Source organism: Lolium rigidum, chromosome 4, assembly GCF_022539505.1.
Source record: "Lolium rigidum isolate FL_2022 chromosome 4, APGP_CSIRO_Lrig_0.1, whole genome shotgun sequence".
Lineage (NCBI taxonomy): Eukaryota > Viridiplantae > Streptophyta > Magnoliopsida > Poales > Poaceae > Lolium > Lolium rigidum.
The window spans coordinates 131,603,041-131,619,712 of NC_061511.1; the positions used below are offsets into that span (position 1 = coordinate 131,603,041).

Genomic DNA, 16,672 nt, shown 5'->3' on the forward strand with positions numbered 1-16,672 from the left:
CACCCCTTCGACCCTCCTGCGCCGCCTCTTCGCCTATATAAAGCCTCCGTCGCGAAACCCCGATACGAAAAACCACGATACGGAAAACCTTCCGGAGCCGCCGCCATCGCGAAGCCAAGATCCGGGGGACAGGGAGTCTCCGTTCCGGCACCCTGCCGGAGCGGGGAAGTGCCCCCGGAAGGCTTCTCCATCGACACCGCTGCCATCTCCACCGCCATCTTCATCACCGCTGCTTGCTCCCATGAGGAGGGAGTAGTTCTCCATCGAGGCTCGGGGCTGTACCGGTAGCTATGTGGTTCATCTCTCTCCTATGTGCTTCAATACAATAATCTCATGAGCTGCCTTACATGATTGAGATTCATATGATGATGCTTGTAATCTAGATGTCATTATGCTAGTCAAGTGAGTTTTACTTATGTGATCTCCGGAGACTCCTTGTCCCACGTGTGTAAAGGTGACGAGTGTGTGCACCGTGTGGGTCTCTTAGGCTATATTTCACAGAATACTTATTCACTGTTGAATGGCATAGTGAGGTGCTTATTTATATCTCTTATGATTGCAATGTGTTTGTATCACAATTTATCTATGTGCTACTCTAGCAATGTTATTAAAGTAGTTTTATTCCTCCTGCACGTGTGCAAGGGTGACAGTGTGTGCACCGTGTTAGTACTTGGTTTATGCTATGATCATGATCTCTTGTAGATTGCGAAGTTAACTATTGCTATGATAATATTGATGTGATCTATTCCTCCTACATATGCATGAAGGTGACAGTGTGCATGCTATGCTAGTACTTGGTTTAGTCTTTTGATCTATCTTACACTAAAGGTTACTAAAATATGAGCATTATTGTGGAGCTTGTTAACTCCGGCATTGAGGGTTCGTGTAATCCTACGCAATGTGTTCATCATCCAACAAGAGTGTAGAGTATGCATCTATCTATTCGTTATGTGATCAATGTTGAGAGTGTCCACTAGTGAAAGTCTAATCCCTAGGCCTTGTTCCTAAATACGCTATCGCTTCTTGTTTACTCGTTTTCTTGCGTTACTATCTGCTGCGTTACTACTTGCTTGTTTACTCGTCTCGGGCAAAGCACTTTTACTGGTGCCGTTGCTACTACTTATTCATACCACCTGTATTTCACTATCTCTTCGCCGAACTAGTGCACCTATTAGGTGTGTTGGGGACACAAGAGACTTCTTGCTTTGTGGTTGCGGGGTTGCATGAGAGGGATATCTTTGACCTCTTCCTCCCCGAGATCGATAAACCTTGGGTGATCCACTTAAGGGAAACTTGCTTGCTCGTTCTACAAACCTCCGCTCTTGGAGGCCCAACACTGTCTACAAGAATAGAAGCTCCCGTAGACATCAAGCACTTTTCACGGCGCCGTTGCCGGGGAGGAAAGGTAAAAAGGCACATACTACGGTCCCGGGTAAAGTATTTTTACGGCGCCATTGTGTTTGTGCTCGAAGCTATTTCCTTTAGATCCTGCAATTGCATCTTTTTGTTTCTTGTTTACACTAGTTTGGCATAATGGACAACAATGAGCTTCTTATTCTATTTCCCGATTTAAAACATGGATTGTTTGATGCGAAAATTAAAAAACCTATGAAATCTTATTTGCATGCTGGTAGTAATATTAGTATGAACGCTTTGAACACCATTGTTGATAATAATACAGAAAGTTCTAAGCTTGGGGAAGCTGGTTTTCATGATATTTTTAGTCCCCCAAGCATTGAGGAGAAAATTTTCTTTGATGATACTTTGCCTCCTATTTATGATGATAATAATGATAGTAGTCTTTTAGTACCGCCTGTTATGGAGGATAAATTTGATTATGATTACAATATGCCTCCTATATTTGATGATGAGAATAATAATGATAGCTACTTTGTTGAATTTGCTCCCACTACAACTAATAAAATTGATTATGCCTATGTAGAGAGTAATAATTTTATGCATGAGACTCATGATAAGAATGCTTTATGTGATAGTTATATTGTTGAGTTTGCTCATGATGCTACTGAAAGTTATTATGAGAGAGGAAAATATGGTTGTAGAAATTTTCATGTTACTAAAATGCCTCTCTATGTGCTGAAATTTTTGAAGCTACACTTGTTTTATCTTCCTATGCTTGTTACTTTGCTATTCATGAACTTGTTTATTTACAAGATTCCTATGCATAGGAAGCATGTTAGACTTAAATTTGTTTTGAATTTGCCTCTTGATGCTCTCTTTTGCTTCAACTACTATTTCTTGCGAGTGCATCATTAAAGCTACTTGAGCCCATCTTAATGGCTATAAAGAAAGCACTTCTTGGGAGATAACCCATGTGTTTATTTTGCTACAGTACCTCTATTTTATATTTGTGTCTTGGAAGTTGTTTACTACTGTAGCAACCTCTCCTTATCTTAGTTTTGTGTTTTGTTGTGCCAAGTAAAGTCTTTGATAGTAAAGTAAATACTAGATTTGGATTACTTGCACGGTTCCAGATTTCTTTGCTGTCACGAATCTGGGTCTAATTCTCTGTAGGTAACTCAGAAAATTAAGCCAATTTACGTGAGTGATTGTCAGATATGTACGCAACTTTCATTCAATTTGGGAATTTTCATTTGAGCAAGTCCGGTGCCCTTTTAAAATTCGTCTTTACGGACTGTTCTGTTTTGACAGATTCTGCCTTTTATTTCGCATTGCTTCTTTCGCTGTGTTGGGTGGATTTCTTTGTTCCATTACCTTCCGGTAGCTTTGAGCAATGTCCAGAAGTGTTAAGAATGATTGTGTCACCTCTGAACATGTGAGTTTTTGATTATGCACTAACCCTCTAATGAGTTTGTTTCGAGTTTGGTGTGGAGGAAGTTTTCAAGGGTCAAGAGAGGAGGATGATATACTATGATCAAGGAGAGTGAAAGCTCTAAGCTTGGGGATGCCCCGGTGGTTCACCCCTTCATATTCTAAGAAGACTCAAGCGTCTAAGCTTGGGGATGCCCAAGGCATCCCCTTCTTCATCGACAACATTATCAGGTTCCTCCCTCGAAACTATATTTTTATTCCGTCACATCTTATGCACTTTGCTTGGAGCGTCGGTTTGTTTTTGTTTTTGTTTTGTTTGAATAAAATGGATCCTAGCATTCACTTTGTGGGAGAGAGACACGCTCAGCTGTAGCATATGGACAAATATGTCCTTAGGCTCTACTCATAGTATTCATCGCGAAGTTTCACCTTCGTTAAATTGTTATATGGTTGGAATTGGAAAATGCTACATGTAGTAACTCTAAAATGTCTTGGATAATTTGATACTTGGCAATTGTTGTGCTCATGTTTAACCTCTTGCATCATATGCTTTGCACCTATTAATGAAGAAATACATAGAGCTTGCTAAAATTTGGTTTGCGTAATTGGTCTCTCTAAAGTCTAGATAATTTCTAGTATTGAGTTTTGAACAACAAGGAAGACGGTGTAGAGTTTTATAATGATTACAATATGTATTTTATGTGAGTTTTGCTGCACCGGTTCATCCTTGTGTTTGTTTCAAATAACCTTGCTAGCCTAAGCCTTGTATCGAGAGGGAATACTTCTCATGCATCCAAAATCCTTGAGCCAACTACTATGCCATTTGTGTCCACCATACCTACCTACTACATGGTATTTCTCCGCCATTCCAAAGTAAATTGCTTGAGTGCTACCTTTAAATAATTCAAAATTTATCACCTCTGATTTGTGTCAATGTTTTATAGCTCATGAGGAAGTATGTGGTGTTTTATCTTTCGATCTTGTCATTTACTTCGACGAGACTTTCACAATGGACTAGTGGCACATCCGCTTATCCAATAATTTTGCAAAAAGAGCTGGCAATGGGGTTCCCAGCCCGATTAATTAACTTGCATTAATAATTCTCTTCACATATTTTGCTCCGATTCATCGGTAAGCAACTTAATTTTGCAAATAGACACTCCTTCATGGTATGTGATTGTTGGAAGGCACCCGAGGATTCGGTTAGCCATGGCTTGTGTAAGCAAAAGGTTGGGAGGAGTGTCATCCATAAATAAAGAAAAACTAAACTAAAGTACATGTGTAAACAAAAGAGAAGGGGGATGATCTACCTTCGTTGGTAGAGATAACGTCCTTCATGGGAGCCGCTCTTGAAAGTCTGGTTGATGAGGTAGTTAGAGTGCCCACTACCATTCGTTGACAACAACAAACACCTCTCAAAATTTTACTTTTATGCTCTCTTTATGTTTTTAAAATAAAAGCTCTGGCACAAATATAGCAATCGATGCTTTCCTCTTTGAAGGACCATTCTTTTTACTTTTATGTTGAGTCAGTTCACCTATCTCTCTCCACCTCAAGAAGCAAACACTTGTGTGAACTGTGCATTGATTCCTACATACTTGCATATTGTACTTGTTATATTACTCTATGTTGACAATTATCCATGAGATATACATGTTACAAGTTGAAAGCAACCGCTGAAACTTAATCTTCCTTTGTGTTGCTTCAATACCTTTACTTTGATTTATTGCTTTATGAGTTAACTCTTATGCAAGGCTTATTGATGCTTGTCTTGAAGTACTATTCATGAAAAGTCTTTGCTTTATGATTCACTTGTTTACTCATGTCATTACCATTGTTTTGATCGCTGCATTCACTACATATGTTTACAAATAGTATGATCAAAGTTATGATGGCATATCACTTCAGAAATTATCTTTGTTATCGTTTTACACCGCTCGGGACGAGCGAGAACTAAGCTTGGGGATGCTTGATACGTCTCCGACGTATCGATAATTTCTTATGTTCTATGCCATATTATTGATGATACCTACATGTTTTATGCACACTTTATGTCATATTCGTGCATTTTACGGAACTAACCTATTAACAAGATGCCGAAGTGCCGATTCTTGTTTTCTGCTGTTTTTGGTTTCGAAATCCTAGTAACGAAATATTCTCGGAATCGGACGAAATCAAGACCCGGGTTCCTATTTTCACCGGAAGCATCCGGAACACCGGGAAGGACCGGAGGGGGGCACTCGGGCCCCCGGACCATAGGCCGGCGCGGCCCGGGCCCTGGCCGTGCCGCCATATGGTGTGGCCACCCCTTCGACCCTCCTGCGCCGCCTCTTCGCCTATATAAAGCCTCCGTCGCGAAACCCACGATACGAAAAACCACGATACGGAAAACCTTCCGGAGCCGCCGCCATCGCGAAGCCAAGATGCGGGGGACAGGAGTCTCTGTTCCGGCACCCTGCCGGAGCGGGGAAGGTCCCCCGGAAGGCTTCTCCATCGACACCGCTGCCATCTCCACCGCCATCTTCATCACCGCTGCTGCTCCCATGAGGAGGGAGTAGTTCTCCATCGAGGCTCGGGGCTGTACCGGTAGCTATGTGGTTCATCTCTCTCCTATGTGCTTCAATACAATAATCTCATGAGCTGCCTTACATGATTGAGATTCATATGATGATGCTTGTAATCTAGATGTCATTATGCTAGTCAAGTGAGTTTTACTTATGTGATCTCCGGAGACTCCTTGTCCCACGTGTGTAAAGGTGACAGTGTGTGCACCGTGTGGGTCTCTTAGGCTATATTTCACGGAATACTTATTCATCTGTTGAATGGCATAGTGAGGTGCTTATTTATATCTCTTATGATTGCAATGTGTTTGTATCACAATTTATCTATGTGCTACTCTAGCAATGTTATTAAAGTAGTTTTATTCCTCCTGCACGTGTGCAAGGGTGACAGTGTGTGCACCGTGTTAGTACTTGGTTTATGCTATGATCATGATCTCTTGTAGATTGCGAAGTTAACTATTGCTATGATAATATTGATGTGATCTATTCCTCCTACATATGCATGAAGGTGACGAGTGTGCATGCTATGCTAGTACTTGGTTTAGTCTTTTGATCTATCTTACACTAAAGGTTACTAAAATATGAGCATTATTGTGGAGCTTGTTAACTCCGGCATTGAGGGTTCGTGTAATCCTACGCAATGTGTTCATCATCCAACAAGAGTGTAGAGTATGCATCTATCTATTCTGTTATGTGATCAATGTTGAGAGTGTCCACTAGTGAAAGTCTAATCCCTAGGCCTTGTTCCTAAATACTGATATCGCTTCTTGTTTACTGTTTTACTGCGTTACTACTGTTGCGTTACTACTGCTTGTTTACTGTCCTGGGTAAAGCACTTTTCTGGTGCCGTTGCTACTACTTATTCATACCACCTGTATTTCACTATCTCTTCGCCGAACTAGTGCACCTATTAGGTGTGTTGGGGACACAAGAGACTTCTTGCTTTGTGGTTGCAGGGTTGCATGAGAGGGATATCTTTGACCTCTTCCTCCCTGAGATCGATAAACCTTGGGTGATCCACTTAAGGGAAACTTGCTGCTGTTCTACAAACCTCTGCTCTTGGAGGCCCAACACTGTCTACAAGAATAGAAGCTCCCGTAGACATCATTCACCTATGTGCACCAACAACTTATGCTAAGCAATACAAGCAAGTATGTGATAGCAAGATATATATAACTTCAAGCACAATGGCTATCACAAGGTAAAGTGCATAAGTAAAGAGCTCGAGTATAGAGATAACCGAGGCACGCGGGAGACGATGATTTATCCCGGAGTTCACACTCTTGCGAGTGCTAATCTCCGGTGGAGAGGTGCGGTTGCTTAGTGCTCCCGAACGCCACAAGAGGCTCACCTTGAGGTGTGGTTGCTCGATGCACACCAACGCCACAAAGGCCTCACCCCAAGATGCGGTACTCACACCACACACCGAACGCCACGAAGGCGCCTCACCTAGATCTCCCGGTGACCCTCGCCACAAAGGCCTAGGTCACGGTTCCACTAAGGGATTTCCTTCGAGGCGGAAACCGGGCCTTACACAAAGATTGGGGCACACATCCACAACTTAATTGGAGGCTCCCAACAAATCGCCACAAAGGCACCCAAGAGTAACAACCTTCTTGCTTTCACCTCCACGAATCACCGTGGAGAACTCAAACCGATGCACCAAATGCAATGGCAAGAACACCACAAAGATGCTCAAGTCCTTCTCTCTCAAATTCCAACAAAGCTACAAAATCTATTGGGGGGATAAGAGAGGAAGAACAAAGAGGAGAACACAAAATTCTCCAAGATCTAGATCCCAAAGATTCACTCACAAAGAGATGATTTGGTTTGGTCAAAGTGTGGATCTAGATCTCCTCTCTCTTTTCCCTCAAAATGGGGCAAGAATCATGGAGGGATAGAGAGATAGGGCAAGCTTCTCAAGAACAACAATGGAGGAGAGAGAGTAGAAGAAGCAGCAACCCAAGGAGGAAGAAGGGGGGTATTTATACCCCCCAAGAAAATCGAGCCGTTGCAGACTTTCGAGGGCCGGATAATCCGGCCTAAGTTGGGGCCGGATAATCCGCCCCCCGGATAATCCGGCCTCAGGGATAAAACCTGGTCAAAATCCGGCCAAAAGTCCGGCCCCTATCCAGAGCTGCTTTTTTCCTGGTCCTTAGGCGATTTCGAGGGGCCGGATATTTCCGAAATATCCGGCCCGGATCATCCGGGCCGGATTATCCGCCCCCGAAAACCGGCGAGAGACGAGCAAATAGAAACGGACATAACTTTAGCATCCGGACTCCGATTTTGATGATCTTGGGCTTGTTTTAAAGCTAGGAACAAGCTCTACAAGATCATGCAGGAAACCATCATAGTCCAACAAGGTAGGATAGAAACAAATGATGAAAGGTTTGACCTATCTAAAAAAGACATACCGGTAAAACCTCCAATCTTGAAAATGCAACAAGTTGCCCGTGCAAAAACCATTCTTGATGAACTAGAGCTTGTCATGAGAATAAGCACAAGCTCTAAATCATCACATGGATAAGATCCAAATAATAACCAAGAAAGATGATGAACCAAACTCGAAAACGCAACAAGTGATCTATGCGAAATCCGTTTTCGATGAACTAGAGCTTGTTATGAGAATAAGCACAAGCTCTAAAACATCACATGGATACGGTCCAAATAACAACCAAGAAAGATGATGCAAGGATGCAAAGGTTTGAGCTCTCTCCGAACGATACGATCGAGTTACTCACTCGAGAGCCCTCTTGATAGTACGGCAACTAAACTATAAACCGGTCTCCAACTACACTATGAGACCGGTGAGAAAGAAACCCTATCAAGAGCAAACCTTATACTTGCGCATTCCACTTGAGCTTGATGACGACGATCTTGACCTCAACAAGATGGAACGTCTTTCTTGCTTGTGCTTGCTTGACGAAGTCTTGTAGATTGCTCCCCCATAAACCACCATGGGAGAGCTTCTTCTTCGGCGCATCTTCGCATAACCATGACCACCATGTGGATTGCTCCCCCATAATCCACCATGGGAGAGCTTCTTCTTCGGCGCATCTTCACATATCCATGATCACCATATGGATGGCAAGACTCAAGCAAAGGATCTCTTCGAGATGGCTCATCTTGAACTTGCACATCATTTCTCCATGGCAAGCTTCAAGCTTATGAACTCTTCGAGTTGGCTCATCTTGAACTTGCACAACATTTCTTCATTCTTCATCATGTTGATGTCTTGAAGTAACTTGAGGGCTCACTACATCTTCATCTTCAAGACATACTTGACACTTGATATCCTTCATCAATTTCTTCTTATTGCAACCTTGAAGCCAACATATGGTTCAAGAATTGCCTATGAAAAACTCCTACAAATATAACTCAATGCAAACATTAGTCCATAGGGATTGTCATTAATTACCAAAACCACACATGGGGGCTCCATGCACTTTCAGGGGGGCATCTAGCCCCCGTGCGTAGCCTCGCCTCCATCTTTTTATGGGGAGATTCGTATCACAAAAAAAGTTATGGCATGATTTTCCTGAAATTTATACAGGCGACGGAGGAGGTGGAAGTCTTCTCCTGCTCAGAGTGAGGGCAGATCTTGCTCCTCTAAGGCCTTCGCTGTGGGGAATCAAAACTACCATCACCAACAACTCATCCTTGGTGTAGTGGGTCTCTCCATCATCTCCAACATCAGCACTGGCTCTATCTCGAAGATCAACATCATCCCCTCATAGTTTGTGATAGACCAAAATCCTAAATAATTTTCTAGTAGTGTGTGCATGCTTGCTTGTCCTCGGTAACTTGTTGTTATTTGAAGGGGAAGTTATATTTTCAGACTGTTTTGTATACCATATGTTCATATGCCACTAATCATTGCCATGTTTCACAATCATGAGTAGTTGCCCGTGTTCCTAAGGCACAAGATGGATTGGCTATGATTTCTATATAGTATGCTATGAGTGTTTGGTCAAGTTTTATACTTTTATGTGGTTCTACGATGGTAACATACGAACGTCGACTGTGTGTTACTCATAGGGTTGCACACCAGTGTAATGAAAAGGAGTATGGATAGTAGTAGATGATAGACACCTTGTCCAAATCTTTAGAGTTGCATTGGGTGGTTTATATGATCCGGGGCCTTAGAAGTTAAAGCAATGGTTGAACATTTATGTCTCAATGAACCTCTTGTTTGGCTCATGTAAATGGCTTAGGGACCAATTATTTGGGATGTGTTTTCTCATGCTTATGGATGCGCCTAATTTAGGCTCCGTCCAACCAGAATAAAACTTGAGAAAATATTTAGCATGCTTTTCTAGAAATCTTTATGCCATGAAGTTTGTGCCACCCTCAAGGACGTTTGCCTCATATAAGAAGTTTGTCCTCTTGCTGAAGAGAGAATTAATTTTTCTCCAAAAATAGTATTACTTGCAATTTACTTTACCAGACCACTATTTTACTTTACTTTTTTATTTACTTTCCCGCAAATTATAATGCAAAAATACCAATCCATGCATCTTTCATTGTTTACTTTGTTGAATCCGATGAGCAATACATTCAGCTCCTCGTGGGTCCGACAACTTTTTAGGTTCGAAAGGTACTAGAATTGATCCCCTACACTTGTGGGTTGTCACGCGGCGGAGGCGCTCGAGGTGGCCTAGGGTTCTCCTGTGTCTTGTCCTGACGAGAGGGAGTGCATTTTTCGTGTCTACACACGATGTCTCAACATCGTCCTCTCCTCTTCGTCCATATCTGGTAGCACCGGGTTGGAGGTGGCCCACACTAGGGATCGAAGACGAAGTCCGTCGGATGTGGGCGGATTAGGCCAGAATTGGCCTCATCCGAATTCCTCTTCGGCCTCCCTCGTCTGGTGGTGGGTGGCACATCTGTGGGATGTGCGGTTGTAGGCGGAGCAACCAATGATGAACCAGTCGGACCCGAGGGCGACGCTGACGAAAAAATCCCGCGTTATCTAAGGTGTAAATCTTTATAGTTAGAGATATTTTCAGAATCATAAATATGTTTTCTAATTTGTGTTCCATTAATCTGTTTTACGTGTTTGTGAAGGAGTTGTTTATGCTATTGTGGATGGGTTGTTTGGCTTTATGCTATCCTGAAGGTATGTGTTGCTTAGGACCTTAGATTATCATGAATGTTCTAGAAAAGTGTGGTATATTATAAAAAAAAATAATGCTTGTAGCTTCAGTTAATTGTGGGACCGTATCCAAAGAGGTCAGGTGTTACTTGTATAACAACACATTATCACTGCTTCGTTATAGTTTACTGTCCTTTGTATCTTATTTAAAAAATTAAGTTCTCTTGTGATTAGATTAGAACTCATGCATATAAAAACAAGAATCTATTTTGGGGACAACACATAATTCTCTTGTGATTTCTTTATTGAAGGAATTGGGACCAAGTCACAGTCACGAATAGAGTTCTCTTAGTTCATGCTACTGGCTTTGATAGCTGGAACTTATTTCGATGGCAATGCATACGAAATGACATGTTGATTGCAAAATATAATAAACTACTAGTGGATGGTGCGCCTAGCCTTGAAAGCCATCTCAATTAGGCTTAGTTGAAAAAATTGTTTTGAAAACTTTCTTGGATTTAAATTGATTATGTACTTAATTCTGTCGATTAACTAACTTTATCCTTGTTTTTTTAGTTACATCTCTTAACATATCTATCTCCATTCTCATCCACCCTATGCCAATTAGATTTCGGTGACTAAACATAAGAAGGGCAGAGTTGATGTGGGCTTCTACAGCAAGTAAATGTTGATGTCAAGACTCTCCTGATGTGTGAATCGAGGCATAGCTCGGATGGTTGCCGGGTGCTGATACCTGTGCTACCCGTGAGATCTTGAGTTGGAGTGCTAGCGCCCGCTCTCTCATGTGTGAATCGAGACATAGCTCGGATGGTTGCCGGGTGCTGATACCTGTGCTCCCGTGAGATCTTGAATTCGAGTGCTAGCGCCCGCTCTCTCATTGTACACACCAAAATATCATTAATTGAATTGCTTGGAGGGCTTCTTACCCCCCAAGTTGCATTTTTTTTTTTTGACTCCCCTGATGTTGCTGACATGATTTTTTCCTAGCTCAAGATAGACTACATCTAATGTGGATTGTCAGGTAATATGAAATGAGAAATTTGCCAATATGTAATCGTTCATATAAATAAAATGCTACAGATGTGATGATGGCATTTAGTATATGAAATTAATGAAATGTTATTGTTTTAGTTCTTGGTCTGAAATGAATGAAATCTATTTTTCGGCCTTTGTACCGTGAGTTCTTGATGTGTAGAGGAGATTATATTAATTATAGGACACCACACTACAAATGGGTATAATAGAAAACTGTAGCTGATGACCCAAAGGAAAGGTAAGTTTGTAATTGTTGCCAAAAAAGGGGCATTAGAGAATCTCTAACAAATACCCTATAATAGGGACCAACCGTTTTTAGGGCACTGGAGGGAAAAATACAGTCTCCAACAGGTGCCCTAAAATAAGGCTGCCCCAAAGTTTGCTCCTCTGTGCCCCATATTTGCGGTAGAGGGGTTTGCGCGTGGACTAGTGCCCTATCCAGGAAACATTGCGCGGGAGGGCCAGCCGCCCCGCCCATCCCCAGCTCCGCCGCCACAGCCACCTCCGTCGCATGAAAAGGTATCCTTGAAATAAAAACAAGTTTATAACGAACATAGCGTGAATAGTACATGAGGTTTGTTCGATTTTGTCTTTTTTACCCCGGGTACAATGATAGTAATTTCCTCGCGAAATATTTTTGTACAAGTACAATACTTGATCATATTTGGTTTCCATAAAAAAATGGATTTTTAAACCTTTATTTAAATTACCGGAATATTTTGGATGTACGGGGTGCTTGGCACCCATGATCATTGATGTATTTTCCTAATTTTAACCAGATTATCCTAATTAAGAAATTTAGACGATTCATAAAAATGGCGGATAATCCGCATCTGCCAAATAATTGCAATACCATATCCATCTCGAATATCCGCACGAGCAATATCCATATCCTCGTCCATATCCATGCGGTTTGAATAATTCCGTACCATTTACATCCCTAGCTGGCGGCAAGATGATTCTGTATTTCATTCAAAATATTTCTGCTAAATACATTAGAAACTATGTTGCTCACGTGACTGAACATGCCCATACAACGGATGGATAAATATGTTCATGTCCTGTGGAGATGTACACAAAACCTGACCTGAGAAAAATACCAGCAGATTAGAAGAAGGCAACCCATCTTTCCCTACTCAGTATTCACATTTAATCTTGAAACATCATGTACAATCATTCAAGCCAGGCGAAAGGATAAAACACATCATACGTGGATATTGCTGCTCTGAGCAAATCTGGTATGAACCTAGTTCGTGACAGAGAACATCCTTTCCTTTGGAAATGGGCAAATGGGCAGGACACCAAAGTCTTGAAGTTCAACGGCTCTAGGTGAAGAAAGATAGCGACTGAGATAAGTATGGTTCTAGAAGTGCTAACAAAACATTGCTTAATTCATCTCCATTTGATCGATACAGTCTCAACCTCCTGTAGGAATGTCTAGGTCCCTATCAATAATACATACCATTTGGAAAGGAGTCAACGGAAGATAAGCATCCAGACTAATCAAAAAGTACAATGACCAATATAGGAAATTAAGCTCGTGTGAGGCCAGACTCACACTCGCCCCTGGAAGCTGGCACTGACTTCATTGAAGAGATTTTCTAATTTTAGCAATAGAAGTGACAGCCGTAGTACACTGAACTCAGCAATACCTGGATTCCCGAACTTGCTAACTGCAATCATTGCATAATCTTTTATTTTGGTTGTTCCAAATTCAGGATTAACTCAGCATCGCACGATTTGAGAATGGAAGTGCAATTTCAACAAATAGGCAATGTCCTGTTCTGCCTTACATATGTGCCAAGATGGGATCCTCAAAGTGAAGGATTTTAGGGTTTAACACTTAATTAGATGTATCCCAAACACGAGGATATATATATATATAGTCCATGGAGTCATGGAGGATGTCAAAATAACTGAAGATTATGATCACCTAGAATCAGGGATACACTAATCCAAATCGGTTAAAGGAGATCCTCCGTGCTGAAACAATGCAAGTGCCGTGCGCAATGATGATTAAAGTACCAGAGCTACCATGGGGGCCTAAATGCCCAGGGTTCACAGGTGCATACAACTGGGGAAGCTCATCCCAGATTGAGTAAGATCTGCAGTAGCTTCTTGTGATTGTTCTAGAAAAACTATGTTATTCCTCTTTCCAGATCATCCAGATGGAGAAGATGACAATGATTAACTGCGGCGTGACAGCTATTTTTTTTGATAAATTTGTTATGAGGTGTTTCAAACAAAACAATAAGCCTCTACAAGTAAAGGATATACTTTCTGTTCATCACAAACAATATTGCAGTCATTGTGTCTACAATGGTAGACAAGAACAAGAAAAGGTATGTGCCTGAAATTGGATGTGAACAATCAACTTTCTATTATATAGCATCTCTAAAGTCTCAACCGTTTTGGACAAGGCAATGCAATTGCATTAACCGAGTTCTCAGCGAATTTGGATACCAAGTCAAGAAAAAATTGTACTCCCTCCGATCCATAATAAGTGTCGTGGTTTTAGTTCAAATTTGAACTATAACCACGGCAGTTATAGTAGTTCTCCAAACATAGATCGAAGAAATTTCTTCTAAAAATGGAAAGAGCAGGTAGTTCTGAACATGATATAATCTATAACCTACATTGCATCCGATATAAAACTGTGTTCACTATGTAAATAATACCTCCCAACTGATGACCTAATCGAGTTCAATTCTTGTTGCTGCCAACTCCATCCTGCGAGCCATTGTCCTGTGAGCTACTGCCAGCACCTCCATTGTTCCCATTGAAACTCCTCTCCAGCACCCTTGCAGTCGCCTCCCCTCCTTCCTCAGCAGCAGCAGCAGAGCTCCCGGATGCAGGTGTGGCCGCAATGCCAACAGATGCCTGCATCTTTGAGGCCTTGTTGCTCTCGTAATCAGGATCATCGGTGGGCAGCTCGAAGCGGCAAACGGGGCATGAATTGTGGAGCTCCAACCAGGGTACGATGCAGTCGGCATGGTAGATGTGGTTGCAGGGCATCTGCTTGGCCCCCTCCCCAGGCGAGAAATCTTCCTTGCACACAGCGCAGTCGGCGCCCTCTGCCGCCGCGACCATGGCATCCGTCACGACAATGTCAGGAAGCGTGGACAGGGCCGACTTGGCAGCGGGCGGCGTGCCGTAGCGGTTGGGATCGTTCTCAGCGAGCTGCTCGATGAGCTGCTCCAGGCCAGGGCCGACGAAGTAGTCCCCGAAGCTTCCACCACCGACGCCGATACCAAGACCGCCGTCGTCTACGCCGGCGGCGAGGTGGTCCATGGCGTCCTCGAGCAGGTCGAAGATGTTGACGCCGCGCCCCCTGCGGCCGCGGAGGTAGTCCTGGAAGAAGGCGTGCGGGTCATAGGCCTCAGGCTCGTTCTCAGGTGTGGCCGCGCCGGCGGCGGAGACGGCACCGCTCCCGCTCCGGTGACCCTGAGGGCCCATGATGGTGGTGAGGAAGGTGGAGAGGTCGATGGAGTGGGTCGCGGCGGTGGAGGACGAGGAGGAGGATTGGGGTGGGGTTGAGGCGGTGGGCATCATAGTCATAGGGGAGGAGGCGGCGGTGGGCACCATAGGAGGGGAGGAGGCGGTGGGCATCATAGTGGAGGAGGAGGCGGTGGGCATCATAGAGGCCATGGCGGAGCGCATCGCAGGGGAGAAGGAGGCAGGGGAGAAGTCGAAGGTGAAGGTGGGGATGGTGGGGGCGGGGATGTTGACCTTCTCCAGGAAGTCGCCGCCGCACTCGGGGCAGGAGAGCTCGCCGGCGGCGGCGGCGGAGACGGCGAGGAGGACGGTGCGGTTGCATTGGTAGCAGAAGAACTGCTCGCGCGCGAGGGACGCGTAGTAGGCGGCGCCCGGGGTCGACATGGCGGCGGCGGCGCCCGGCGATCTAGGCGGGGCTGCGGCGGCGATGCGAGTTTTTTCTTTTCGGAATTTAGGTTTTCGTGTTTCTGGTATCTCGTTTAGTCCTTTTTTCTTTGTTGGGATTTTATCAAGAGCGGTGACTCCGGTGCTGGCACGTATATTTTTTTTAAATCGAGGCCGGATAGGATGATGCGGCCGGTTTGCTCGCGGATCAGAAAACATGAGGAGATTGAGTTTGTTTTGAATCTCTGCACAGGGTTGGTTTGAAAGACATTTACAAAGGCTAGCTAAATGTTTTACAGTCGATGGCTTTTCTTTAGAAAGGCTAGCTGATTAGCTAGTAAATAAATTGAGTTTAGATTGGACTTATGATTGTTTCGATTTTAGTTAGGATGCATTTGGCATTGCGGTGTATTATCATGACTTTGTTTGCTACACTTGTTTTGTTTAGCTCGTTCTTATAATTTTATCTACGTTTATAGCTAATATTTAGTACTATCTTCGTCCCTTTTCGGGACCAAGGGAGTATTACGTTACAAGATAATCATAACATATCACAGTTTAGCCGCCACAAATTATTAAGTCTTAAAGAGAGGAGGACAACTAGTTGAGACTTGGTGTGGAAGCGGCACAAAGAGGTTATTCATAAATCATACAAGGAGGACAACTAGTTGAGTGGTGTTTAGATGATAAAGACGATTAATCACAAGATATGTTAAATGACAGCATCACGACGGAGGTGATGCCAAAATGGGGGAGGAAATTTTGATTATTTGACTATTTATGATGTTGTTTGTGCTTAAAATCAGCCACATACAACATATATAGACTAGCATTTAGAAGAGTTGAGAACTAGTATTTAAGTTAGATGTGGTGTAAAAGTTTCGAGTGACTAGTTGGAATTATCAATAGGATAGAGAGTCAACAAAATATATTTTAGGTATGTTTCAGGATGGTATTGTAGTGTATCTCTACAAGATTTGATGGGGGGTTAATAACATTGAATGCATTGATTCAAAGGATATTCTATGGTAGAGTAAAAAATACTTAGGGATCTAGAAAAAACATTAGGATCCCGAAGATCCACCTTTTCCTCCTTCGAGAAGTTTTTTTCTCTCCAATCTTATTCAAAAACCACCAAGGTTTTATATAGAAAGTTAGAAAATCAAGGGTGGAGGATCGAAATGGTTAACCTAGAGGGGGTGAATAGGTTTCAAAAAAACATGTACCTTTTCTTCCCAAGGTTTAGACTTTCCGGATAACAAAGATGAGCCTAATACAACTATGTGAA

The 16,672-nt window shown here is 42.9% G+C and overlaps 1 protein-coding gene across 1 annotated transcript; it reads right to left on the reverse strand.

Moving 5' to 3' along the window:
* Positions 1–12,461: 12,461 nt before the first annotated feature.
* LOC124647423 (E3 ubiquitin-protein ligase RING1-like) lies at positions 12,462–15,384 on the reverse strand. Its single transcript, XM_047187373.1, has 2 exons — positions 14,184–15,384; positions 12,462–12,592 (listed from the first exon to the last, which is right to left on the reverse strand). The coding sequence occupies exon 1, from the start codon at positions 15,382–15,384 to the stop codon at positions 14,209–14,211; it is 1,176 nt and encodes a 391-aa protein (XP_047043329.1). The 3' UTR covers positions 12,462–12,592; positions 14,184–14,208.
* Between the last annotated feature and the right edge of the window lie 1,288 nt (positions 15,385–16,672).

What these genes read in the sequence shown, in the direction of transcription:
- LOC124647423 (XM_047187373.1), bottom strand. Translation starts at nt 15,384, where the DNA reads ATGTCGACCCCGGGCGCCGCCTACTACGCGTCCCTCGCGCGCGAGCAG.